Source organism: Gadus macrocephalus, chromosome 18 (assembly GCF_031168955.1).
Source record: "Gadus macrocephalus chromosome 18, ASM3116895v1".
Taxonomy (NCBI): domain Eukaryota; kingdom Metazoa; phylum Chordata; class Actinopteri; order Gadiformes; family Gadidae; genus Gadus; species Gadus macrocephalus.
This window is the reverse complement of record NC_082399.1, coordinates 16,800,452-16,828,419: the sequence shown is the minus strand read 5'-3', so window position 1 is coordinate 16,828,419 and position 27,968 is coordinate 16,800,452. Positions and strand designations below refer to the sequence as shown.

At 43.6% G+C, this 27,968-nt stretch overlaps 1 protein-coding gene across 1 annotated transcript in view; it reads left to right on the top strand.

Annotated features, from left to right (window-relative positions):
- Nucleotides 1-27,968, top strand: part of LOC132446660 (ryanodine receptor 2-like) — a 177,430-nt gene that overhangs the window by 43,094 nt on the left and 106,368 nt on the right. Inside the window, exons 9-25 of the mRNA XM_060037073.1 lie at nucleotides 786-860; nucleotides 2,287-2,443; nucleotides 3,479-3,643; nucleotides 4,018-4,139; nucleotides 4,766-4,949; nucleotides 6,444-6,579; nucleotides 8,600-8,695; nucleotides 9,322-9,440; nucleotides 10,517-10,650; nucleotides 11,576-11,817; nucleotides 15,500-15,692; nucleotides 16,086-16,302; nucleotides 17,210-17,314; nucleotides 18,298-18,401; nucleotides 25,328-25,411; nucleotides 25,580-25,739; nucleotides 27,690-27,837. Coding sequence (XP_059893056.1) covers nucleotides 786-860; nucleotides 2,287-2,443; nucleotides 3,479-3,643; nucleotides 4,018-4,139; nucleotides 4,766-4,949; nucleotides 6,444-6,579; nucleotides 8,600-8,695; nucleotides 9,322-9,440; nucleotides 10,517-10,650; nucleotides 11,576-11,817; nucleotides 15,500-15,692; nucleotides 16,086-16,302; nucleotides 17,210-17,314; nucleotides 18,298-18,401; nucleotides 25,328-25,411; nucleotides 25,580-25,739; nucleotides 27,690-27,837 — 2,441 coding nt within the window. The remainder of the gene's footprint in view (nucleotides 1-785; nucleotides 861-2,286; nucleotides 2,444-3,478; nucleotides 3,644-4,017; nucleotides 4,140-4,765; nucleotides 4,950-6,443; nucleotides 6,580-8,599; nucleotides 8,696-9,321; nucleotides 9,441-10,516; nucleotides 10,651-11,575; nucleotides 11,818-15,499; nucleotides 15,693-16,085; nucleotides 16,303-17,209; nucleotides 17,315-18,297; nucleotides 18,402-25,327; nucleotides 25,412-25,579; nucleotides 25,740-27,689; nucleotides 27,838-27,968) is intronic.

Sequence of the window (27,968 nt, the reverse complement as noted above, 5' to 3'; positions counted from 1 at the left end):
ATACTAATTGTGCTAGATATAACAGTCAAATGCTTCTATATCTGATCATTGATATTATTGGCAAAATGTGTTTTTTTAACATTACATAAGTGTTTCATGCTCAAACTCAACTAATTACAAAACAATGTTTGTCATCAAAAGTTAAGCTTGACAGGTGTTCGGGAACCGATACGGTTATCCATGGGTAGCCTCAATAGTAATGTAAGGTGTCTGTGAAGTCCAGCACCGCTTCCTTCTGCTGTACCTTCAGCACTTTGTTCTCACCCCTTAAGCACCTTCCTCTGCTGCACACCTCTCTGAGGCCTGCTGTGTGCCTGAGGGAACTTCACTTAAAAGTTTCAGCTCGTCTGCATTCAGACTTTAAGATAGGAATCTAAAGTGTGTTTGTGAGATGACACATTGGTTCTCACAAGAGCATTTCGAGGGTGTGTATTGGCCTTATTATGCAACAATGCTTCAATGCATAAATTACCCAAATCTGCAAAGTCTGCATTTTACTAACACTTGCCAAACTCATCTTAAACAATCCTTAATAACTAACGAAATATCAAGGTCAACAAGAACCTTGGAAGTTAAATAATATAACGATAAACTAGCCACTAATTCTCTAACCGAACAAAGAAAAGCATTTGTGTATCAGCTTTGTATCAGGAGAAGACGTTAGAGGAACTGCATGAGACAGGGGGCCATGGGCATGGTGACGCTTAGACAGAACGCACAGTCCTGCTCCTCAGGAAATGGGGAAAGCTTTTATTTTAAGTGCCCCTGTTTCTTTGTCTCTGCAGAACGGTGAACTACGAGGGCGGAGCGGTGTCCATCCACGCCCGGTCCCTGTGGAGGCTGGAAATGCTACGGGTGGTGTGAGTAATTTCATCCCAGTACATCTTTACACATGGGCTGTGTCACGAGCAGGCTTCCTTTAACCTCAAAACCTAGTTAGGAACATTCCTTATTAGGTACCTCCTTTATGAAAGTGCTGCATGAAGTGGCCTTTATGAAGTGGCCTTCATAGAGTGGCCTGAGCAGGCAGCATCACATGACCACACCAATACCACCTGTGCGACTTGAGTCTGTGTACTATGGGTACAGCGACTCCAGAATCATTAGGGTAGCCATTAGGATGATGTTTTCTTCTTCTGTAAAATATGTGAAAGAAAAACAATTCAAATACTAGATGTTGGATTGAAAAATTAATAAGGCCTTACGTGTTTTTTTTTTCAAAAGATGAAGTTGGTCCTGTCTTGTCCGTATATTGGATATACCGGTCACCGACCAATGAACCATTTGATGCTTCCTTGAATTGTTGCCAAATGATATTCCATAGTTGGCATGTTCCTTGCTTCCAACTGAATTGGGACAGTCACACGCCACAATATGACCTGTGTTTGTCATCTATGTAGGAAACATCCTTGCAATTGAGACACGGCTTGAGAAACAGAAAAATAATCCTATTCACGTGCCCCAGTATAATTTTCCCTTTTGTCTGCAATATTACCGCAGATTGTAGAGTATTGGTGTTTAATGTCAGTTTACTTTCTGTTCAGCCCCATATGAACTTGTTTGCTATCAGACTTTAGTCTGATTTGTGAGACTGGGGGTAAATCATCTGACGCGGAAATGTCTCGAGCTTTATGTCCAGTAAAAATGTAGATTTAAATCTATTCAATATTTTGTTTAAAATTAAAATACATTTTTGATAATACAATTTATTTAAATCATGTATCTGCTTTCAGCCTTTTCAGCCATCCAAGAGCTATGCAATAAAATAAAATGAAATAGAATCAGCAAACAAGTTATTTCTTTATGTACCGGAGAACATTTTTTATAATGTATTGCCAAAGGAACCCATTACCTGCCACAACATGGCCGCCAGACGGCCCGATCAGCCCAATCACCTTCTGGTGCTTAATGGCGGGGTTAACTTACCAAACGAGGTGAACTTTAAGAAACATAGGTCAAGGTCAGGCTAGAGTTCACCATAGGAGGCGCTACAAGTTACGATCGATTGAAAACTTTAAAGAAGCATAGCCCCTCATCCCTTTTGGCGTACGGTCATGAAGCTATGCTGATCACCAGACCCAAGCTGATGCTATTCAAACATTATCAACCCTGATAAAACATAGACGGTCGTAATGATATTTATACCGTAAAGCTTTAATTGCTGTTACTACTACTGCTACTACTGCTACTGCTACTACTACTGCTACTACTTCTACTACCACTACTATGTGGCCAGGTTTAGGTATCTGTGGGGGGGCCTGATTGAATGAGGTGGTGTTTGAGCAGGTGGAGCGGCAGCCACACCCGCTGGGGCCAGCCGTTCAGACTACGACACGTGACCACAGGGAAGTACCTGAGTCTGCTGGACGACCGCTCCCTCCTCCTGACGGACAAAGACAAGGCGGACGTCAAGTCTACCGCCTTCTGCTTCAAGTCATCCAAGGTAAGAGGTCACCTCAAAGGGAACCGCACCAAAGAAGAGCTCCTCAAGAACGGGTACTTTGTGGGAAAGAGCCAACAACAATGCTTCACCTTCCTCCATGTTTTAGAGAGAGAGAGAGAGAGAGAGAGAGAGAGAGAGAGAGAGAGAGAGAGAGAGAGAGAGAGAGAGAGAGAGAGAGAGAGAGAGAGAGAGAGAGAGAGAGAGAGAGAGAGAGAGAGAGAGAGAGAGAGAGAGAGAGGGAGAGAGTCAATGTGTTGCCAGCAGCTCTGCAATGAATAACATTTCACCCATTTATAATGGTAAAAAAAACTGTCAGTGAATGGGAAAAATTACAGATCACAACAATGAACATTGTTTGAAACAAGCGTATTATGTAACTACACAATTCATCCAAATATTTGCCATGGGTCTAGCATGAGATTTAAGAATATGCCTTTTTGTAAGGCAGAGACAGGATAAAACACTGGATTTGCACATTGATAATATGGCAAAGATGACCATATAAGAGATTTAACCATGTTTTGAAAGATAGAACACCTATTTTGGTTTCACTGCCACTGAATGGGTGAAGTCTATTTCCCGGCCTCCTTCATAGCCAAGCGGGTGAGCGACCGGGTGATTACAGCACCCTCACACGGCCCACTGACTCCTCACCACTCACACTATGGCCCGGGCCGCTGAATGAAGCGAGGGGGTTCGTGACTGTGAGGAGGGACAGATATGTGAGAAGGGAAAGAAATCAAGCTGGTCCAGGAGTTTGTTAGCTGACTTTGAAACATACATTAGTGCACCTTTTTTATTTCTCTGGGCTTCATTTTATATCACAACTTTTATATCCTGAACAGTTGTCTTGAAAAGCGCTATATAAATGAAAAGAACAGCCATGCACAGAAACCGTGCCAGTTAATTAACCTACAGTATTTTGCACCCCCCCTCATCATACTCTACCCCTACCTCTACTCACCACACTCTACCTCCACTCATCACACTCTACCTCCACTCATCATACTCCACCCCTACGGCCATTCTCTTCAGGAAAAGTTGGATTCCGGGATGAAAAAGGAAATAGATGGAATGGGAGTGGCTGATATAAAGTACGGCGACTCTGTGTGTTACGTCCAGCACATGGACACCAGTTTGTGGCTCACCTACCAGGCCATGGATACCAAGTGTGCCCGCATGGGCGGAGTGCAACGGAAGGTATTGTTTCTAATCATTCCTCCGTCACCAGATGGAATGGTTGCATTTTGAAAGCCAATGGCTCTGTAGTGACGAAAGAGTGTTTCGTTGTTGTTTTTTTGGTATTGATTGACAAGAACTCTGTGTGATTTTGAAAAGAGGAGTTATCTATTTTACAACAGGAAATAAGCTCTGTTTATGATAATGAGACTGAGGAGGGAGGGAACCGGAGTTGAATCCGTTGTGTAAGGTTAATGGGAGAGACCGGCACAGTAAATCCACCTTCACTGGTCTGGTCGCAGAGCTGTGATCACGGTCCTGTCGGCTGGCCATTTCCACTCCCATGATCAGAAGAAACAGTTCCTGCATCAGTTGAGAGGTTTACTTGGTTTCAGGCCATCATGCACCACGAGGGCCACATGGACGATGGCCTCACTCTGTCTCGGTCACAGCATGAGGAGAGTCGTACGGCGCGAGTCATTCGGAGTACCGTATTCTTGTTCAACCGCTTCATCAGGTGAGCGGACCTCAACACACACGTTCACCTGGATGGGACTCTATGGGCGTCCATGGCTACAGTGATTTCTGTTTATCTGACACATACTGTTAGCCTGGCCATTGCTCTGGGGAGGCTGCTGTCATTCCTTTCTTCAGCACAAGAGACATGATCAACGGGCCTAGTTCAAACGACTCTGTACGTAATTGGCTGCTTGCCGTCGCTTCCCTGTCATCATTGTGTTAAACCATCGAATAGCGCGCCAAGGGGAAAAGCCAGCTTGGTGATTGGCTACCGCAAAAAAGTATCGAAAGCAGAAAGAAATGTATTTCTCTTCTCCAGACCCTTCTGCAGGGCGAATTCAAATCGTCAGCAGAATGGGCTGGCGGCACCCAGTCTAACATACCGTATCACTCCAAGGCCCAATCCCATTTCTACCCCTTACCCCTTACCCTTACCCCTCCCCCTTGTTTTGAAGGGGTTAGGGGGAGGGGGAAGGGCTAAGGGGTAAGGGGAAGGCGTTACCCCTTCAAAACAAGGGGGAGGAGTAAGGGGTAGAAATGGGATTGGGCCTAAGGTTCTTAGGTCCTCTGTTGCATCTCTGAGATATCTCGAAGATACAAACCTGACTGTTTTCCTCTTTCCAGGGGCCTGGATGTGCTCTCTAAAAAAGGGAACACCTCTGCTCTCGATCTGCCAATCGAATCGGTCAGCCTCAGTTTGCGGGATCTGATAGGCTACTTCCAGCCCCCGGACGAGCACCTGGAGCACGAGGAGAAGCAGAACCGGCTACGACATCTGAAGAACCGGCAGAATCTGTTCCAGGAGGAGGTAGGTGGGGAACTGGGGGGATTGTGGGAAATACAAACATTTGCTGATACACTTTTTTCCATAATGTACTGCAGAAAATAGACGGGCAATGTGTGTGCATGCATTCAGTCATCTGTGGTTATAAAGGGATGAATGAACCAAGTTGGTTTTGAGGATCACAGCGTCACTAACCTCACCTTGCGCCATAAGGTGGGTGGTCCACTCTAACCTGATCACTAACCTCACCTCTCTCTGTAAGGTGGGTGGTCCACTCTAACCTGATCCCTAACCTCACCTCGCTCTGTAAGGTGGGTGGTCCACTCTAACCTGATCACAGTTTACCTAACCTATTAAAGGAAGACTTTGATCACGTTAACGGCCCAGACTGTTGGTCCTAGTACCCATGGAACACATGTTTGTTACGGACAGGATACCAATGCACCAGACCATGATCAAGATCTCCTCATGAATTCTATCTGTAGGGTTTCCAGTTCAGCTGCAGTCCTCGCGATGTGGAAGAATCAGTGGGACTTTTATTATTTAGATAACAGATTCCAATGTCGCTCCATTGTTTAGCTCATCCATAGCCATTATATAAAAGGGATGCTTCTATACTTTGGCCACAATAAACACTGAGACCCTAAGCCTTGCTCACCTTCCACATGATGATCACCAGGAGACACACGCAGTCCAACAGTATACATACTCCTGCAGCACCAGTACCCCATACAGTCTCTCCTGGTCACACTTGGCTTGTGTAAACCCTTAAACATGTTCGAGTCCAAGCCAAGCTGTCTGGCAGGATACGGTACGTGGATACTGTTTGGCCCCTTCTCCCAAAAGCATCCATCAGTTATTTGGCATAGTTATTCCATTTGGTGGATGAATATAATGTAATTGCCATGCCATCCTAATGGGATCCTTATTGGACATTGCAGGTGTCAGTTTTATGATGTACATCTTGGGGAAATTAATTCCACACACCCTTGTCGTTTTGGGACAGGGGCAATCCGACAATATCACCAGGCTCTGGATATGATGTGGATTTGAGAAATGGTGTGGAAGATGTAACAGCTTCTGCTCCGCAATTATTGACAAATGATTACCTAGAAAGTACACTTATGACGAAGCTGCCTGATATTATTTCACTAGCACAAAGTCTGATAAAAAACATAATACTGTGATTTGGATCAGGCATCGCCATTCCTTGCCAGTACTAGAGCTAGGGGACAAACAGTTTAGCGTCTAATCTAGGGACCTGGAAGATGTGGTTGTGTGAAGTTGAAAGGGTTCATATGAGTAACGAAAGGGGAGGAACAAATTGAGTATCTGTGTGGAACATGCTGATAAGAAGAGTGCAACAAGAGATAGGATTGTCTTTGCCCGGTCTCCCCAGAGGATGAAGGATCTATGATGGCGTTCCGATATGGTTTGTACCCCACCCAAAACAATGGGATGGGGGTGAATTAAGGAAAGCTGACTCCTCCTGCGTCTGCTGTCCCTCTTGTCTTCCAGGGGATGACCAGCCTGCTCCTGGAGTGCATCGACCGGCTCCACGTCTACAGCAGCGCCGCGCATTTTGCAGAGGTTGCAGGGAAAGAGGCGGGGGAGGCGTGGAGGTCCATCCTTAACTCGTTATACGAGCTCCTTGGTGAGGAGACTCAGGAGGACTGACATCCTCACACACTAGTGATGGCAGCTCCACACCGTGGGTCCTACTGTCAGCCACGACGAAAAATAATACACATTGACAATTCTAATTTTACTAATTTTAGAAGAGGCATCATACTATTTTAGTTTAATTACACCTGTGCTCCATTGGACCCAGTTAGCATTTGACTGAGTTAGAGGAAATGAGTGGAAGCAGGTGAGGTTAACTAGCTCTCTCGGTGATGTGGGGGTGTGAACACACCATTCAAGCTGCTCCAAAGTAAAGATATTTTAGCAAATTTCTTGTCTCCTTATTAAAAGGGAAGCTAAAAAACTAAAGACAGATTATTTTGTGACATCACAGAGTGACGAGTTGCACAGGGACAAAAGATAAATAAACTCAAAATGCGAGCAGAAGAAAAGGGAGTTTGGGAAACATTTGGAGAGGTAATGAAGAAGATGGTTTGGGTGCTGGCTTGGATTTTGATGGCTGTGACTTACTTCATAAATAAGGCACAAGACAGAATAAGGACAAATAATCTGTATGAAATACAAACAGAAATGCATCTTTATGCCTCAAAAAATCATGTGTGGGGTGGTTCTGCAGACGAGAATGGGGTCTGGGTTGTCCTGCCCGAGCATCACTGACTCCCCACTCAAGATTTATGGGAATTACGGCATATTTTTGCAAGCCACAGCCATCAGCAATGGAAGGGCATGATTGGGAATCTAACTCTCACTAACACTGAGTGAGATCATCTGTTTTACGTGACGTGTATTCAGGGTAGGCAATCTGCCACTTCAAATAATATGGGAAAGATTACTTAATCATGAATAATATGTTAAATTAAATTCAGCAATCACGTCTGTTCTCAAAATGCAGAAAGTGTCCAACAGTGTTACAATCTAGTGAGAGGTGCAGAGGTCAGCATAGTGGGCCTGATAGCAGCTCACTCAGTGGATATCTCAAGTTCCCACTGCAGACTTCTGCTACTGTCTAAGCAGGGTCAGCACAAACCTCCCAGCCTGCCCTGGCCCAGTGGGAGGTTTTGTCACTACGAGCACGTAGTGACAAAACGTTGATTGGACAGGGGAGGCACTCTATCTCTCTGGCTTGCCCTGGCCATATGTGCTCAGTGGGTGGGAAATAAATGAAGCCTTACTTTCCAGCTCGCCTTGCACTTGGGGAGCAACCTCACATGTGCTTAAGTAAGATGAGAGGGTGCGGACGCTACGGATAAACAAGCTCAAATGTACTTTAAGGTGTTGTGGTGTGTTGATTTGAATCCAATCGCCTTGAAACTCAACCAGTGTTTAATACTATTGGTCAAGATTAGCACGTATAAAGGTTGTTTGATTCGACCATAAACTCCCCCACAGCCACCAAATAAAACACAACATTTAATGACTATTACCATCGTTTTTGACCTCTCTCTCTTTCTCTCTCGTTTTTTTATGTTTTTTTTCTTCAAACCTTTGATTGGCAATAGGGCTCAAACTGGTTGATTTCCTATGGATCCTAGCTAGCAGATATTAGGCTTCATCTGGAACCATTTCTTGTTGTTCAAGCTCATGTATAGGTTATTTTTTATCTTTAGGGGTCGTACGAAATCCGTAGTGATATTGTTTTTTTCTCACATATTCGGCAATGTCTCAAAAGCTTGTTGAGCTTTTAAAATGAGGAAGGGATGCAAATGATGGGCCAGATTCCCCCATTGGGGGCGTTTTTACTACAAACATGTCCTACTAGTATATAATACTCGATAGCAGTGGTGAGCAGGGGCCACAGTTCAAATCTGACCTTCAAATTTTTAGCTTTTTAACATAGCTAGCCATACCATGTAGGACCCCCTTATCATTTCATGCACCACATTTCAACTATTTTGGTCTTCATAATTGAATTGTTTTTATTTAATTAAATGTGTGTCAATACATAGTTTACGTGCAGCTTGGTTGAAGTTTGTGTTTGATGCCAAATTGTAGAAGGAAATAATTGTCTCTGCTACCCTGCCCTTTACTAGCTGCACTCATAAGGGGCAACCGGAAGAATTGTGCTCAGTTCTCTGGCTCTCTGGATTGGCTGATAAGCAGACTGGAAAGACTGGAAGCTTCATCTGGTACGTTTCACCATGAATGTTTCTCTTGGGCAAACATGCTCAAAGGTTAGGGTCAGCCTGTTACTTTTGGTGGATTGCTTTTGTATTTTTGTATTGCTTTTGTATTCTTGAGGTTCTACATTGTGTTACTGTGTTTCTAGGTATACTGGAGGTTCTACATTGTGTTTGTAGGTATACTTGAGGTTTCTGCATTGTGTTACTGTGTTTGTAGGTATACTAGAGGTTCTACATTGTGTTACTGTGTTTGTAGGTATACTTGAGGTTCTACATTGTGTTACTGTGTTTCTAGGTATACTGGAGGTTCTACATTGTGTTTGTAGGTATACTTGAGGTTTCTGCATTGTGTTACTGTGTTTGTAGGTATACTGGAGGTTCTACATTGTGTTACTGTGTTTGTAGGTATACTTGAGGTTCTACATTGTGTTACTGTGTTTCTAGGTATACTGGAGGTTCTACATTGTGTTTGTAGGTATACTTGAGGTTTCTGCATTGTGTTACTCTGTTTGTAGGTATACTTGAGGTTCTACAGTGTGTTACTGTGTTTCTAGGTATACTGGAGGTTCTACATTGTGTTACTGTGTTTGTAGGTATACTTGAGGTTCTACATTGTGTTAATTTGTTTCTAGGTATACTGGAGGTTCTACACTGTGTACTGGTGGAAAGTCCTGAGGCCCTCAATCTCATCAAAGAGGGACACATCAAGTCCATTATTTCTCTGCTGGACAAACATGGACGCAACCATAAGGTGGACTCTACACAAATCCCTTGACACTATCAGACCAGTTGGATTGCATGCCTCAAATGCAAAGCCCATTTATAACACTTATAGTCCATGTAAACACTTATAGTCCATGTATATAACCCTTGTAGTCCATGTAAACACTTACAGTCCATGTATAACATTTATAGCCCATGTAAACACTTATACCCCCTGTATAACACTTATAGCTCATAAATCACTTATAGTCCATGTATAACACTTATAGTCCATGTAGAACACTTATAGCCCATGTAGAACACTTAGAGTCCATGTAAACACTTATAGTTCATGTATAACATGTATAGCTCATGTATAACACTTATAGCCCATTTATAACACTTAAAGTCCATGTAAATCTTCCAGCCCATATATAACACTTATAGCTTATAGCCCTATCTGTATGGTTGGTTGAAAGTTGACGCTGTCAAATGCTTTGCGTAGCCCTGTACTAGTTTGTGTTGCACAGCGTGGCCAAGCCCAGAGCAGCAGTAAGCAATGCTGTCCCCAGTGTGAGTCTCACCAGTGTCAGTATCATTGTGGTGGGAAAAAGACAGTACAGCCAGACCACCCATAGAAAATATACTTTTTGGAGGGAGACAATATGATTGTTTCATATGATTTATTTTGCATAATCAGTCATTGTCACATATCCTATGATTACATATGTGAATTCAATGTACCAAAACTATTTTAGTGTCTTTGGTTAAGTTAGGTTTACTGTATGCAGTTCTTCTTAGCACACGTTGGATTTCTTTGCATTGCATGCAGGTCTCAACGCAAGCCCTTCTGCAACACAAGGCCTAAACTGAGTTGCATTACAAATAAATTGACTTTCTGTGTAGTGCCATGCAACTACACAATCAGGATTTAGAGTGCAGCAGATCTGTTTGATAGCTCAATGAGCTAGACCTCAAGGCTCCTCCCTTCATTAGCAAGGCGACCATCATGTCAGGTTCTGTTTCTTGGCTGCACTGCACAGTTCCTAGTGCAGTGCAATGTGTATGATCAATTGGTAGTGCAAGAAACTAAAGTGTGTGTGTGTGTGTGTGTGTGTGTGTTAGGTTCTAGATGTGCTGTGCTCCCTGTGTGTGTGTCATGGCGTGGCGGTGCGCTCTAACCAGAACCTGATCTGTGACAACCTTCTGCCGGGCAGAGACCTGCTGCTGCAGACCAGGCTGGTCAACCACGTCAGCAGGTACGCACTGCCGCACACAAACGCACACACTCACCGTACACGCACGCACACACACACACACACACACAAACTTACTTTGACCGTCAATATTATCTGGATATTTAATAGGATATACCCGGATGTGACTGGCGCTTAAACCGGGAGAGGAACTTTAATAATTCCTAGTCTCAAATGTATTGTCATTAAAATAAATGTTTTTTTTTCCTATAAAACCCTTCTACAATAACAGTATCCTGGACTTTATATTCATATTGTGTTGAGCTCCACCCCTAGGGACGCGACCATGTAGGGACCGGGACTTGTAAGCCGTGAGGCTCAGTCGCTCAACTACTCTAAATCCTCCAGTGAATGTACATTCGGCAGGTCAAGTTCAGCCTTCCAATATGAAAGGGTTAGTGATTATGAGTGATTATGTGCGATGCCAAATTGGAACAGTGGTACTTTTGGCGGTCACAGAGGCTCTGCATACAGCCGGCCCATTGGCCTGCGCCACGTTGAGCCGTGAGACGGGCCTTACATTCACTGGCAACAGAGCAGACGACAGTACTGCGAAATAATGCAGTAGGCTAACAGTCTGCACTATGCTCACTTTCAACCTCCAGAAGAATTCTAGTACAAAGAATATACATCGTCTGGCTGTGTTGGAGTCAAGAGACTGTGTGTCTTTGCGTGTCTCTGTTCCTGCTTTTACAGTAGAAAAAAAATCTCTGCGATTTACTTATTTCCTGCATCCGATATCTGGCAACTCGTTTCCAACCCACTACTCCCACAACTGACCTTCAGCTTTGCAAACACACACACACACACACACACACACACACACACACACACACTATATATCTATATATATATATATATATATATATATATATATATATATATATATAGAGCGATGAAGGTGACCAGTACGTCCTCCCTCCCGCAGCATGCGGCCCAACATCTTCCTGGGCGTGAGCGAGGGCTCGGCGCAGTACAGGAAGTGGTACTACGAGCTGATCGTGGACCAGGTGCAGCCCTTCGTCACGGCGGAGGCCACCCACGTCCGCGTTGGCTGGGCCAGCACCGACGGCTACGCCCCCTACCCAGGGGGGGGCGAGGGCTGGGGCTGCAACGGGGCGGGGGACGACCTCTACTCCTACAGCTTCGACGGACTCCACCTGTGGTCAGGTGAGGCACTGACACCACCTGCTGGGGTCAGAAGGGTGGAGTAAGCCCACCCCAGTACCTCTCTCTCTATGCAGTACAAACACATCTTTATTTAGAATAGTGCAAGTTAGACCCTTTTTCTATCTTCATCTATTTATTAATTTAACAGGTACAGGTTATTACCAAGCAGTCAGTGTAAATATATCAGGTGAAGGCTGCTTGTTAGGCTAAATTGAGTGTTTGCGGCAAACAGCAAATAAGCAACAGCGTCATCCATTCCACAGCATGGACCATATTCAAAGCGTTGTCCATACTGACGAACTATGTGGGAAAGTTCAAATACTTTAACTCCAGTTAAATGTTCACCGAGTAGAATCACGGGAAAGCCGTGCCATTCATCCATTGGCCATTTAAGGAAACAGCCCCGCCTCGACCACATCTGCCAGTTGAAGCCAGCAACCTGAAACCATTGAAATGTGAAACAGGAATATGACTTAAAATCTGTTTCCAGAAACAAATAACTTATTTTGACTACTGGAACTAGTGGATGAACTTAAACCAATGATCAGACACATCTTTAAAGGGGACATATTATGAAAACAACACTTTTCCTTGGATTTGGGGTGTTGTTTTGAGTGTATGGTGCTCCCACACGCATACAAACTTTGGTAAAAGTCTGTACATGATTTTTTGAGTGAGATATGCATTTCTGAAAGTAGCCCCGCCTACATTTACCAAACGAGCGAGTCCGTTTCAGCGCCCCCTCCTACGTAGGAAGGGGGCACAGTTGAATATTGCCTCCCACTTCCCCACTCCCCTCCAATCAGAGCATAGCTACGATTTTGTGGACCAGCGGACGATCAGCTCCGGCGGGGTGAACTCGGCGGCAGCCCGGCAGCTCAGCTCTGGGAGTACAATCCCTTTCTCTGCCCGACTGCCGCCGAGCTCCCCCTGCCGGACTATCGCCGGAGCTTCGGCGGCAGTTCAGCTCCCGGAGTTCACCGCCGGAGCTGCCGGACTGCCGCCGAAGCTTTGGCGGCGGCCGGACTGCTTCGGCGGCAGTCCGGCAGCTCAGCTCCCGGTGTTCAATCCCTTTCTCCTCCATGTCGCGGTTCATGGACTTCAGAGAGTCCAGGCCAAAGTTCCTTTCCCCCAATTCTTCTCAACCATTGCCGCGATATCCCCCACTACGAGTCTTTACTTGTTGTGGAAGTACCAGAGATGTCAGACGCAGTCTTTATGATTCATAATGTCATCTGAGGCGCACATAGCTTTTGGCCGTGATATTAGATATAATATTATATAACTACCAATATATAATATTATTATTATTATTATTATATTATATTATATTATATCATATCAATATAGAGCTCCAGGAGTCTGCGAAAGGCAACAATCTACGACAGAGTATTATTTTTTTTCTTCTTATGTGAAGAAAAAAAATATTTTTGCCGTGACGAGATTAAAATCGACACATCGACTTTAAAGTCAACATGTGGACATTAAACTCGAAATGTCGAGAATAAAGTTGAAATGTCATGCCGACTTTAATCTCGACGTGTCGACTTTAAACTCGAAATGTCGAGAATAAAGTTGAAACATCATATATACTTTAATCTTAACATGTCCATTTTCCGTTCCTCTGTCAGCACGCAGACGCTCCGGGCATCCTCCCAAGCATGCAGCGGATGACGTGAAGTAGTCGGCAATAACCCTGGGGTCATTGTTTGTGGTGTAGGCCTCCATCCAAACAATATAGCGACTAAAACCGTCAATGCAACCACTGATGGCAATGCTGCACTACTACAGCGGATGACTACTTTGTGTCATCCGCTACACGCTTGGGAGGATGCCCGGAGCGTCTGCGTGCTGACAGAGGAACGGAAAATGGACACGTCGAGATTAAAGTCGATATGATGTTTCAACTTTATTCTCGACATTTTGAGTTTAAAGTCGACACGTCGAGATTAAAGTCGACATGACATATCAACTTTATTCTCGACATATCGAGTTTAATTTCGACATGTTGACTTTAAAGTCGACGTGTCGATTTTAATCTCGTCACGGCAAAAATATTTTTTTTCTTCACGTGTGGTCCTAATACTCCGTCATAACAATCCCTTCTCCTCCATGCTGTGGTTCAGTCTAACAGCTCATCGGTCAATGGCCAGCAGCTCATTTGCATTAAAGCTACAGACACCAGAAACAGCGCATTCTGATTTCCAGCAAACAGCTTCAAAATCATGTTTTCTTTAAGTGCTCCTGCGTCCGTCCGCAGTCTCAAAAGCTAATGCTATGAAATAACTTAAGAAAACGGCAATAATGCAAAACTTTTATTCTGATTGTTGATACCTACTCTAGTAAAAAAATAGAGGTGGAGTAATAGCTACTTTGCTGTTTAACAAACATTTTTTTTAATTAGAATTGATTTTCTCCCCTCCGATTTAGTCACTCCATTTAGTCACACACACAAATAAGAAAGAGATTTCGAGAACTGTTAGCCCATCAGTTAAAGCTCTTGGTGTGGTCCCTGATAGGCCAGAGTCACTTTTACCTGCCTGTGACCTGGCAGTAGTTTTTTTTTTCCAGTTGGTTCGATTCACAGGGAGGAGAACCGGACATATGTGCCTTACCAGTTGTATTACGGTTCATGCAGTCAAGGCACGAGAGCATCTCCGAAATCCCTACCTGAGAGATCCGCTGGTGATGTGAACCAGCCTTTTTGTTTGCTAGTATTCAAGTGTCCTACAGGACAGCAGGCAGGAGAGAGCCCCACCCTTATTGGGCCCTGTCCTGGCCCTGACGTCCTACCTTGACAAGACTGCTAGAGTCACTAAAGAATGAGCGTTGTCCAATTAGAGGCTCATCCACTGAATTGTTGAATTTATTGTCCAAACTTAGAAGTACCACTAACCTCTCAAAGCTGTTGGTATGAGGTAGCCCTCCACTTAGAGTTTGACTACCTCTGAGAGGTGTTCCCTTAGCAGACTTCAGTGCAGCTACGTGTGCAGGGTAAACGCGGCTTCAGGTAATCCTGTGGTTGTCTTACTGACACCTCCACAAACGTTAAGGGGGTCTGGCATCCTGTGACCTCTTGAACAAGTCATCCAGGTCGTCATTTACTGACTCCAGTGTTCAGGAAGGACTAATAGAACAAGTTAGGAATGTAACCCCGGTTGTTGTTACCAGAGATCAACGCCACTCTGTATCTTGGCAAGAAGGTTCTTAAGGAATCGTATCCTAGGTGGGTTAGCGCTATACTCCAGGGACGTGTGGAATACATTGCCTAAGTCACAGGGGACTTTGTTGGTGTAAGGTACTCCACCTGTGCATGCACGTTGGATATCCTAATGAACACTTACTAGTTGAGGCGTTGGGGGATTCCCTCAGTTGTCCATGTTTTACTTTATTAAATCAGAATTTGTTTGTTTGTTACGATCTCTGTAATAAGAGCTTAAACAGAAACCATAATTGATTGATTGCGGAATTTGACAGCCTGAAGTATCTTCTCCTACTGCCAAGTCCCAGAGTTAAAATCTGTAATGGCTCCACGCTTGAAATTAAACTTCATGGTTTATAGAAACACTGGAGAAAGTTTCATGCTTAAGTCATAAAATTCATAATACCTTCCTACAAGCTTATCTGCTTCACTACATAGAATGCGGCTGAGTTTGTCTCTATGTTGTATATGAATGGACAGGGTGTATCGCACGGACAGTGAGCTCTCCCAACCAACACATGCTGACGGTGGAGGATGTGGTCAGCTGTTGTCTGGATCTCAACTCGCCCAGCATTTCCTTCAGGATCAACGGTCAGCCGGTGCAGGGCATGTTCGAGAACTTCAACTGTGACGGACTGTTTTTCCCTGTCGTCAGCTTCTCTGCTGGGATTAAGTAAGTTGTTCTAAGACCATCGAAGAGTTCTGTCACCTTATTTTTGTATACTCAGTTTTATGCTAAAAGTTCAAAACTCTCCCAAGCCCTCATGTCCTGTCCTCTTCCCCACTCCTCCCTACCCCTCCTCTCCCCCCCTCTCCTCACCCCCCTCTCCTCACCCCCCTCTCCTCTCCTCTCTCCCCTCTCCTTCTCTCCTTTCCTTTCCTCTCCTCCCCTCTGCTCTCTCCTCCTCTCCTCTCTTCCTAACCTCCTCTCTCCTCCTCTCCTCTCCTTTCCTCTCCTCCTCACCTCTCCTCTCCTCTCCTCCTCTCGTCTCCGCTCCTCCTCTCCTCTCTTATCTTCCTCTCTCCTCTCCTCCTCTCCTCTCCTCTCCTCTCCTCTCCTCTCCAGGGTGCGTTTCCTGTTTGGAGGACGTCACGGAGAGTTTAAGTTCCTTCCGCCGCCGGGCTACGCCCCGTGCTACGAGGCCGTGCTGCCCAGGGAGAAGCTCAGGGTGGAACACAGCCAGGAGTACAAGCAGGATCTGGCCGGGACCCGAGACCTCCTGGGACCCACTCTCACGCTCTCTCAGGCTGCCTTCACTCCCACACCTGTGGACACCAGCCAGGTATGTTCTCAGAGTTTAAATGGGACGTAGGCACAATTCAGGAGCGTTCATTTGAGTACGTTAGCTGTAGCCATAGCATCTACCAATCATCTCCTCCATGATTGGTTCAGGGAAATCAACCCTGCCTTTCATTCACCTTCTCCCACACGTTATATGGCGTTATATCTCAACCAACCTGGTTTCACAGGAATCCGTGAAAGGACCACAGACGCTTAACTCAAAATCCGTGGTGGCCTCACTGAATCACTATAATAAATAAATAGATAAATAAATGTAAATATGTTTTTATATATATATATATATATGGGCTACATATCTTTTTTATTCATTGATTCTTGTGAGACTGTGTTGTCTCAACCAACCATCGGTGTGTGAGTGCAGCTCCAGCCAATGGTGTGGAGGGAGGGAGGGAGGGAGGGAGCAGAGAGGGAGGGAGGGAGGGAGCAGAGAGGGAGGGAGGGAGGGAGCAGAGAGGGAGGGAGGGAGGGAGCAGAGAGGGAGGGAGGGAGCAGAGAGGGAGGGAGGGAACAGAGAGGGTCGGGACGTATCTCGGGCGACTTATTTGAGAAATCCTGCTCTCCTACTATTTTCTGCTAGCTCTGTTTACAACTCTGAAATGTGAACTACAGTAGCTTAAAGAGCCAGTGAACACACTGTTTTAGCTGGAATTCAAAACACTATGAGGTGCGACCCACGGCAACTTTCCTTTTTAGTACCAGTGTGTGTAACCATTATGAGTGTTATAATAAGCGATGTTGTTTATGAAATGCACCACACAATGTAGTGTTATACTATATGTCGGGTAAGCCAAACCCTCACTCGGACATAGACATTAAATAATTCACTGCTCAGACGGATCTTCACCATCCACACGTGTGTGTGTGTGTGTGTGTGTGTGTGTGTGAAGATTGTCCTACCACCCCATCTGGAGAGGATCAGGGAGAAGCTGGCAGAGAACATCCATGAACTTTGGGTCATGAACAAGATCCAACTGGGCTGGACCTACGGAGTGGTGAGGCGGGGGGGAAACGAAAATGTTATATTCATTTAATGATTTGATTTCATTACTTAAACGTGTTTTATGAATTGTTTAAAGAAAACCAAGCAACCAGTTTGAGCTTGTCCCTTGCATAATCTAAAGAAGCCTTCTGTCCATCTTGTGATGGATTTTATGTCCATTTAGGGGCGGGGCTGTATTGGTGTTCAGGTGTTGTTCTCCTTGCTTTCTGCTCGGCCAAAAGCATCAGTAACAATAACTTTGTTTTCAAACCAGCTCCTTTTTTGAAGGATTTCTGGAAACTGGAAAGGTTCTGAAATAAGGGATCTCCTCTCAGTCCACAAGTGTTGCACTAGCGCCACCTGCTGGACGGCCCCTCAGCTCTTCTATACTACAGGGCGGATGTCTCGAAGACACACAGCTTCCGTAGAACTAGAGTAGACCTACTTCCAAATATCACAAAGCTAATTCGTGGTTTGAACATTGAACAAAGTCTTGATGAAATTGCCCGGTAGGAGTAGCACTAGTATTCACCCAGAGAGAATTCACCCGGGCTCTACTGTGGGGGACGCCAGGAAAGGAGAAAACAGGGCATCCTGCTCTGTTCATGTTAATTATAAGTGATTAGTTACCAACCCGTGGTTATGATGTAGAGCTTTTGGTTGGACTTGTTTAAACATTGAAACAGCTGCTGAATCACCACAACAGACCTCATTTCTCAGCAGGGCAGCAGCCCTCATTGAAGACAATTGAGAGCTTATTCACATGGTTCGAAGATACGCAACGCTTCCATGCTTAGTCTAGCAGCGGGTTTAGTCGCTGTTTCGACCAGGATCAATCCATAACTCTGCTCTGTAAGACACTACATCACTGAGTAACACACTGCATCATGACATCATCTAAAACAAGTTGTTTCAAGGTTTAGTTTTCCTTTAATGGTGACGAAAAGCTAACTGAATCTACATGTCGGTTGTAATGTCTGTTTCCTGTTGCTTCAGGTGCGGGATGATAACAAGCGGCAGCACCCGTGCCTAGTGGAGTTCTCCAAGCTGCCCGAGCAGGAGCGCAGCTACAACCTGCAGATGTCTCTGGAGACCCTAAAGTAAGGCCCTGCTACCACCACAGGATAACGTTGTGAAACCAGGCCGTCTGCAGGAGCCTTCTGCTGCTGTTGTAGTGACAGAGATAAGGTGCTTAGCTACTCGTGTCCGGACTAAGAAGGGCCTGATGCACAGCTCATCCTCCTGGAGAGAGATGAATGATAACGCTGGGCAACTTGGCTACTGGTGATAAACAATATATCAATGTGGAGATATTTCCACCTGTTACATTGTTATAGTTCACCATATAAAAAAAGATTGGCTGACTTTTGGTATGCTGAAACAAGTCACTCTAGTCCATTACCGCCATAAACCACGCTATGCAATCAACTAGTTAACTAGTTAACACTGCTGCAGCTGTCTCCATCATGGTGACTCTCTTATCTGAGCTAGAGTTAGAGTTAGTTGGAGTGTCTGAATCTCTCTCACAGTGTGAGAGAGATTTGCCTCGTGAAACACCGGACCACTACAGTGTCTCACACAGTGACTCTTGAAGCAAACCAAAAGTAAGTGACAGTACTTTAAAAGGGGATTTATAATGGAGTAGCAGGTGGAAATATCACCGGGTTGATCTTTTGTTGATCACAAGTTGCCAAGAAGCGCAGCGCTATCGTCCACTCTCTCAGGTGAAGTCCCTGAACGTTTCTGGAGGAGCCGGCGCATGGCCGACCTCTGACCTGGCATACCCTGAGCGTGAGCACCTTGTCTCTGCCCTTAACGTGGTCTTGGATGCCACATGACTAACGGAGATGGCAGCTTAGTAGGTAGGCTCTGCAGTCAAGCTAACTATTTTTGTAAACTTGATAAATAGAGCTTTAACAGTTGTCATTTTTTAGGTAAAGTGAGATTACCGTCATTGAGGATGTTACTCCTCAACCTTAAGCCTGGTGTCAGCTACTCCCAAAAGGTTTGAGTCGCAGCCTAGAAAAGCTGTCCCTGCTGTGTGTGAGGGTGCTTCGCTAAAGGGGTGTCTCTCACATTGGAGGGGGCTATGTAGTACACTGGTGAGAGTTGACAAGCGGCCGGCATGTTCTAGTTAGATGATCTGTTTGGTGACTTGGTGGGGGTTGGATCTACAAGTAGAGTCGAGGTCCGTAGGTAAACTGTTCGTGTCTGAAATCCATGCCAACCAAATCTGCCTTTATTCCAGAAACAGACTTGAGGCCCGTCCAATGCAGCTCAAGCTTGTTGCTTGAAAAAGAGCAAGTTTACTGAGAAAAGACTCACATACAGCTATTGCTTTTGATAGAATTGCCTCTAAAATACCAAGTGTTTTAGCCCTGAGGCCCTTCTGAAGCACAACAGAGCAAGCTCTACGCCAAATGGACATTGTTGTGCACTTAGGCACAATTGATTTTCTTGAACCCGTCACGCATTGGAGGAATGTTAAATCTTTACATCGGAAAATCTACGATTTCAAGAACACAAAGTGCCTGATTAGCGATCTATATAGTTTTCCCTGATGTTCCCAGCAATGCTTACATTGAGGATGGCGGAGGACCGGCGTGCGTGTCCTGATCCCCAGAAGGGGCCGTCCTTTGTCTGCTCCTCCATGGATAATGCTCCACATTGAAACCAAAGATTGTAGGCCAACACTCCCGTTTTGGATGAATTTTTCTTCTCATTTTCTCTTGGAGCAACATAATGATCATAACCTTTTTTTTTTGTTAGTTGAATTACCAAATTATTCATAATTATTGTTAAATTAAGGATTATTTACACTCGAGCTCTCACTTGATCAAGGCTATGAGTGTTTGTTTACCTTTAATGGAAGTCTATATTTTCGGAATCTTGTCCATTACAGACCATTAGAATGCTCAGAAAGTTTCTCACTTCTATTCACTGCATTTGTGGATTTCTATCACTTTAAACATTCAGACTTGAACAAATAGAACCCCTTGGAGTATGTCTTTAGTAAATTGATTGACCACATTGATGTGACGTATGATTAACATTGGAACACACACAAGCTATTTGACACTTTGATAGGTTTTACTGCAGTTCAAGGATCTAAAGGTCTTCATACAATGTGTGTTCACTCGTGTTATCTAATAATGTTGCAGAGCTTTCATCCAGCCTATTTAAATTATTTAAATTTATTTAAATATTTTCCATAACTGGCCTTTATATTATTCAAGCATAAAGAGGACTTGGACAAAGAAACTGAGCAGTTGGCCGTATCTTGCCCTCCTGTGGCAGTATTCAGAGCAGGAAAGCGACATGTAATTCAATATGCCTTCAAAGTATCGCCCAACAACTTAAAAATAGAAATAAATGGCAAATGGAGAAAAGGCTTCAGCACAACAAATTTCCTCTTTTATGTTGTTCAAAGTTGACTTGAAATCAATTTTGACATGAAAACAGAATTTTATATTTATTTTTTCTCTGTCGCTCCTAAGCAGAATGAATCGATGCGCAGATGACAGGTTATAGTGGTTTCAAGAAGCCTCCATCCGCTAAAGCCCCATGCACAAATTGATGGACTGCTGATTTATAGACTTATGCCGAGGAGATGGTCTCCTGCCCCTCAACCATGTATTATGTATGGGGGAGTCATTACTGGGAGAACTCTCTTCTATACAAGCCCCAAAGCCTCAGTTATAACAAATACCCTATGTATAACTAGAGGTTTGCACTGGCCAAAGCTACAGCCACTCCCCATTAATATCTTCCCCAAATATTTGTAGCAGGTCGTTCGATTATGGCATGCATTTCTTCGGAATGATAAACGCCCCTGGTTAAACCTTAGAAGTCTGTCGATTAGGGTATCCAAAACCGAATGAACTAGTCTTAGGGCCCAATAATAACCATGGTTAGTTTGGTTGGTCTGAATCTTAAATTGGTACTGGTGGTTCTCTTGCTGATGGCCGAGTACGAAAGAGCAGCGTTATCGCAGGAGTCATTTTTATTGGTCAGAAATGTTATGAAATTATTATGTATCCAAAAAGTTTAATTACATTGCTACATATATGTTTGATGTCTTTATTCAACACATTTGATCACCCCAGAAGTCAAGCAAAACTCAAGGGACATCTCCATAGCAGTGTTTTGTCTAGTTTCTGAAGTGTATAGGCCATCTTTTTTATATAGTATAGTCCTGTCAGTTTTACCGTGTTGTAATTATTTTTTTAAAAACTCTGTTTCTACTTTGTTTGATTATCATGATTACATTTTAAGAGTACCTGCTTCCAATCCATATTGTGTCACTAGACAATATATTGCAACGAACGCTGAAGACCTGGCTTTTGTTTATGAAATATTTAGTTCTGTTCATATCATCAAATGCCTGCAGAAGCAGTTACCAATAATTTATGAGGTTTACTGTACTCACTGACCTGTTGTTTTGGTTAGCAAGCCGCATTTACAAATGCCAACCGACCCCCTACCAGTGGTTCAACCGTCTCAGGGTTTTTTTTTTTTAATCTTTTTTTAATCTTTCCCCTACGTAAGTCCTCCTTCTCTGAAGGACATCAACACAAAGTATTGTAAATCAAAAAAGGACAAAATGGTGTGCTTGGGAAAGCGCTCTTGGGTACATACTGCATTTGGCTTGGCAATCAATTCACGCCTTAATACTAAAGATGTCAGAGTATTGAGGCCAGTGAGTGGGACTTGGTAGAGGGAAAAATGAGGAACCCAGTTAGACAGCTCATAGTACTCATGCTCTCTCTTCTTTATCCTTTGGTTTTCTAGATGTACTTTATTTTTGTGATTTAGTCTGTCTCGTATGTTTGAGGGTTAGGGTTAAGGGTCCTTCATGAGGGCTCCTATGAAACACAGCAAAAAATCAACTGCTGTCTGCTATGACGAGTGCATCTACCCATGTTGCCAAGCTCATCTTACATGCTCCATTGGTGCTGCATGCAAATACATTTGGCATTAGAAATAGTGTGGGCTTAATGCAACACACTATTGCTATCTTGCGGCTTATTAGTATGGTTGTAAGCAACACACTATTGTAATCATGTGTTTTATTATTATGAGTGTGGTTGTAGAGCAACACACTATTGTTATCATGTGTGTTATTATTATTAGTGTGGTTGTAAAGCAACACACTATTATTATCACTAGAGTTTAGAGTTCAGCCTCTAGTTGTAATTAAACCCATAGCAATAATGTGGGAACCCCAGTCAATAATGTAACAAATCACTGAACGCATAATTAATAACATTTTGCCTATAATGTTACAACGTGTTACAACATTTTGGTTCACCTATTATGTAATGAAGCAAGCACAATCATTTCCTCCTTACGTTATGAGGCAAGCATACGTTTTCACACATTTTTGCTGCATTTGTATATCAGGAGATTCGACCCTGTGGTCGAGCACACTTGATGCTTTACATGCGGACATTGATGTCGTTTAGACATCAGTAGAATCAATTGGGGGGTTAAGGGGGGTGGGCTTGCAAGGGGGGGGATATGACGTAGGGTCTAAGTTTGCATGAGGCGGGATAAGTGTGGCCGCTGTCATTGTAGTTTGTTTTGATTTGACCATAGACAAAATGGAGGCAGAACGGGCAGAACTCATCGCGATAATCTTAAATCTTGCTAAAATGATGCATCATATATTCCATTGCATCCACAAAATCCGTAGCATCAATTGATGAAAGATTGGAGGATGAGTTAGAGACAAATAAAAGAAACGACAAAGAAGAAAGGCGTCGCGAACGACTGCGTGACCGAAGAAAGGGAGCTTAGTTTTTTGCTTCATTTCACACATAACTAACATTTGAAAAAATGCAGTTGATTTCTGTGTTTAACTGAGAAAACATGGAGTGGAGGGAAGGGACCCTATAATTTTCAGCTGACTGTTGTCAGTAATAATAATTAAAAATACATTATCTATACACATGCAGCTGTGAACTCATTTATTGTAATTGATTGAATGATGTTTACTTTTGGGGTTATGATAAGACCTATCTTCTAGTGTTCACCATTTAAATTTCCTACCGGAAAAATACTACTTCAGGGGTAGTATCATTCAGGAAATTTTCGGGGTACAAATGTCAGGATATGTTGTTCAGACATACAGCCCATCAGGAGAATAGCAGGAGAATATCAGGACTTGCACATGTGTCTGAAAGCAGCTAGCGTGTGAGCATTTGATTACGTTATAAAATGAGTAAATGTATGGGTAATGGGGCTAATTGTTCAATGGAAAGTGTAGTATACTATGCATGCAAATCAATTATTCAATAGCTTTTACCGTTATTCAGGGATGAAAAGTGCATTGACATTTTAAAATGCATGGCAGCTACTATTGGTAAGATGAAAATGATAATCATCATTTAGATTAAACATCTCTTCAAGTTTCCTGGCCAAGACAGGCAGCAGTAGCCTACAGTCACACATAGCATACACACAAAAACATAAGAAAAATAAAACAACTAAAACAGTCCGCAGGGGGGAGGGGCGCAACAAAGTGTAAAGACATTTCGGGAGGCTCAAGGAGAAGAGTAATATTACATTTGAGCAACAAAGTGTAGTCTTGTGGTGGACTCTATAGACATAATTCACCATACTGTTATATTTACATGTTTTCGTTGTGTGTTATAGGGACGCTGGCTCTTTAAGATCACGTGACTAACTTGTGCGTTGATATGCCGGTCGGCGCTATGTTTGAATTTAACGATTTTATGTGATAAATTGAAGGACCTTGCCATTGCTTGTCGATGTGAGAAATTGTCTCTTCACTTCTTTTATCGCAATTTCTCTAGTCTCTAGACAGCACGTCTTACCTGGAAGAGTTTGTCAACGGCGATGCCGTTAAAACAGACGGCAGGGGGAGGGGGGATATCAATATCGCAAGACATTGCGGGATGCGGGATCAATCTTGCCGTTGTCTTTCAACACGGGCGTGTGTGCGTGCGTTTGTGCATGGGTGTGCGGTGTGTGTGTGTATGCGGTGTCCTGCGCTGCGTTGTATTGAAATATCTGCGTCAGCGCTATTCATATTGATGTTTGTGTGTGTATGCGGTGAGTATGTGCGTGCGTGGGTGCAATGTATGTGTGCGTTCAACGGTGTGTGTCACTCAACGGTGTGTGTGAAAACGGTGTCCTGCACTGCCTTTGTCTTGAAACGTCTGCGTCAGCGCGCGCGTTTGTTCGTGCGTGCGTGCGGTGTATGTGTGCGTTCGCGCGTGCTGTGTGTGTGTGAGCTGCAGGCTGCTTGGCCCATGCGCACTGACCAACTTGAGTAACTGGTGCGACAGGCCGGCTATTATATAGTAGCCTAGTAAGATGTATCTCATTAGCAACACTATTTGTCATGCTTCTTTTCGTATTTATTTCTGGGCATTATATCCTCCTACAGTTTAGGAGTATAATAACTAAACCAATGGCAAAGAATTTTGTTCATTTTGCAGAACAAATATTTCCCTTTTTTTAAAAATACATTCTTATAATGTTATTATTTGATATGAAACTGAATTGGGAAATAACGCTAAAATCAACCACTCCAAACGTGAACACATGAGAGTGTTAAAATTAAATACACAAACAGTATATGTGAACAAGAAGTACAGAGGTCTCCAAACAGAATTCCCAGTATAAATGTTTTGACTCTGTCTAATATCTTAACTGTTTTATACTTTAGGAAGCCATTTCTATACAAGCATCATATACAGGTCTAAAATATAATGTATTGTTTAAATGAGTACAGTGCTTTGTATTTGTTAATCAAAATTGCAATAAAAATGCTTATCTTAAAAAACAGCATTTCAATTACAACGATCCAGCCCACAAGATCATTTTTCATCCAAGCTGTTTTAAGGTTTGGTTTTCCTTAAAAAAGGGATGATTCTGTAAATATTTTACATAAAAGCTATGTAATTTGAAGTTAAGTAAAAAAGACATCCCACATAATCACATGCTACAATCAAACGTGCGTTGCTATAATAATGGATATGGTGTGTTTGCGTTCCAGAACCCTCCTGGCCCTAGGCTGTCACGTTGGCCTGGCCGATGAACACGCCATAGAGAAGGTCCACAGCCTGAAGCTTTCCCCTACGTAAGTCCTCCTTCTCTGAAGGACATCAACACAAAGTATTGTAAATCAACTTGTCAGAAGAAAAAAAAAATCCTCTTATCTAGAACAACATATGAATATACAATAATATTGTTCATGATCATGATTTTCCTGATGATGATTTTGAATGAACCGAGCGTTTCCGTGCAGCTATGAGTTGACCAGCAGCTATAAGCCGGCTCCCCTGGACTTGAGCCACGTTAAACTGGCATCTGCCCAGGAGGCCATGGTGGACAAACTGGCAGAGAACGCACACAACGTCTGGGCCCGAGATCGCATAGGCCAAGGCTGGACTTATGGCATTCAACAGGTAGGATCTTTTTTCATAATGTTTACACATAGTCCACACACATTGGCTCTTTATACACAAGTACAACATCTAGTTTCTGCCACCATTTTGGAATTTGTGACAAATGTATCTAGATTAAAACTTCAAAAAGACTGGATTGAAAAGATATGTAGGTATCTCCATACAACCAATCATATTAAATTATAGATTTCAAGGGCTAGGATTTGTACAATAAATTAGCATTATGCTTTGCATAAGCTGGGCTTGTGGTTTGGCAGTGGAGGCCTGCTGTCACTCAACTAACAAGCTGAGTTTGTCAGAGGATTATCAGAGTTAACGTAAGAGTTTGGTTTTCAATGAGTGAACTGTTATACATGTTAAACAAGGGGGGCTGTTTGGATGTATATATGTATATATCAGTGGCGGCTGGTAGTTTTTAAAGTGAGGGAGGAAGGACTGCGCGCTTGGTTGCCATTGGCCTGCTTGCACTGTTGGTGTATGGTGGCATGAGAATGTGAGACTCAAGTTGTTTCAGGGTGTTTTGGTGAACTACAAAATAGTAGGGCGGGATAGTTATGTGAATAATTTTGATACAATGCCACCAGTGGCATCACTGTAATTTGAAAGCTGGTGGGCAGCATTTCTTTGAAATGGACCACAAGGGCAGAAGGAAAGGATGCAAATCCCATTAGTCAAATCAGGCCTACTATTGATTTGTAAAAGTAAATAAATAAATCTGGGCCTATTTTTGCCCTCAAAGACTGAAGTTATTGGTTGTAATTTAGCTATGTTTATTTTCAGTCACAATTGTTTTAAGAAAAGACTGACCAAAAGTGATGCCATTTAAAATGCATCATGCGCTGAATCATTCACCCGTTACACACCATTTCCACAATATCAAACAGAACGGTCAGAGTAACAAACTAGTAAAAGAACGAGAACATTATTCTAGATTCAACCTGATCTATAGGCATGGTGCCTAGCAAGGAAAGTCGCATAGCAGCACCAACGTGAACTTGACACTAGTGGTGGCGTTTGGTTGCCCTATCAAGATTTTTCACATCAGGGAAACCATGAACAGCCCACGTTGGAGATTTGCCATTATTCATTAGCAAACAGAGCCAGGATTACAGTCGATTGCTAGTAATGCTACCAGTAAGACATGAGTACCTAGCAAACCATGTAGCACCCACAACACTGACGTTGCCATTACTTTTGGTGATCTCGATTTTGCGAAGTGGTCTACCTTGGTCTACCTGCAGGAAATCTGCCCAATCTGGCAACACTGCTCACCAGCCAGGGATCCTGCTGATTGGTTCATAGCGCAACGCGACTAGATTTTTGCGCGAATCAGACGCCTGTAAGGTCACACCCACTCAGAGGAGGACTTTCCTCCTCTCTCCCATTGAAACCCATGTTATTCACCGGCCACCAGTACTTTTGGGGAAATGAATGGGAGTCAACGGAGGCTGAGGGAGGACCTTCCTCCCTGAAGTAATTGTCAAAAGGCGATAGGGGGTGCTAATGTCCCTTTACCCAGGGAAACGAACATTATATATTCAAAGGCATTAAAGTAGTCATATTTAATTAATTCATTACAGTAGTCTGGGCAATCTACATGTTTTATTCTCAAAAATGTTAAGGAGGATCTTCCTCCCTCTCCTCAATGGAGAAGCCTCCACTGGTATATATGTCTGTGTGTGTCTGTGTGTGTGTATAATCTATAATCCATCACCTGCTATTTTCATGGATTTGGCCATAGCCCTTTGCCTCCTTATTAGTTGGGATCAGAGCTCTCCCAACAGTGCTGGAAATGTGTTTCATATTTTTTGACCATATGCCAATGCTAATCATTGATTATGCATGTGTACTATAACAAATGTCCCTCAGACTACCATGAGGTTACTGGCCTCGCCTCTGGTCTCTGGAAAAGCAGCAAAAAATTATGCCTGCTCTCCATTGGGTCCTCAGGACGTGAAGAACCGCCGTAACCCTCGCCTGGTGCCCTACGCCCTGCTGGACGAGAGGACCAAGAAGTCCAACAAGGACAGCCTGAGAGAGGCGGTCCGCACCCTGCTGGGATATGGGTACAACCTGGAGGCCCCGGATCAGGACCACGGTAGGCTCCATCACTAGAGCAGGACCTATTCACTTCCTATCACCATAACATAGACGTTTCTTTACAGTATTTTATTAAACATCTAAAAGTCAGCTGATGAACACAGTCTTAAAACGGCCCAGGATTTATGG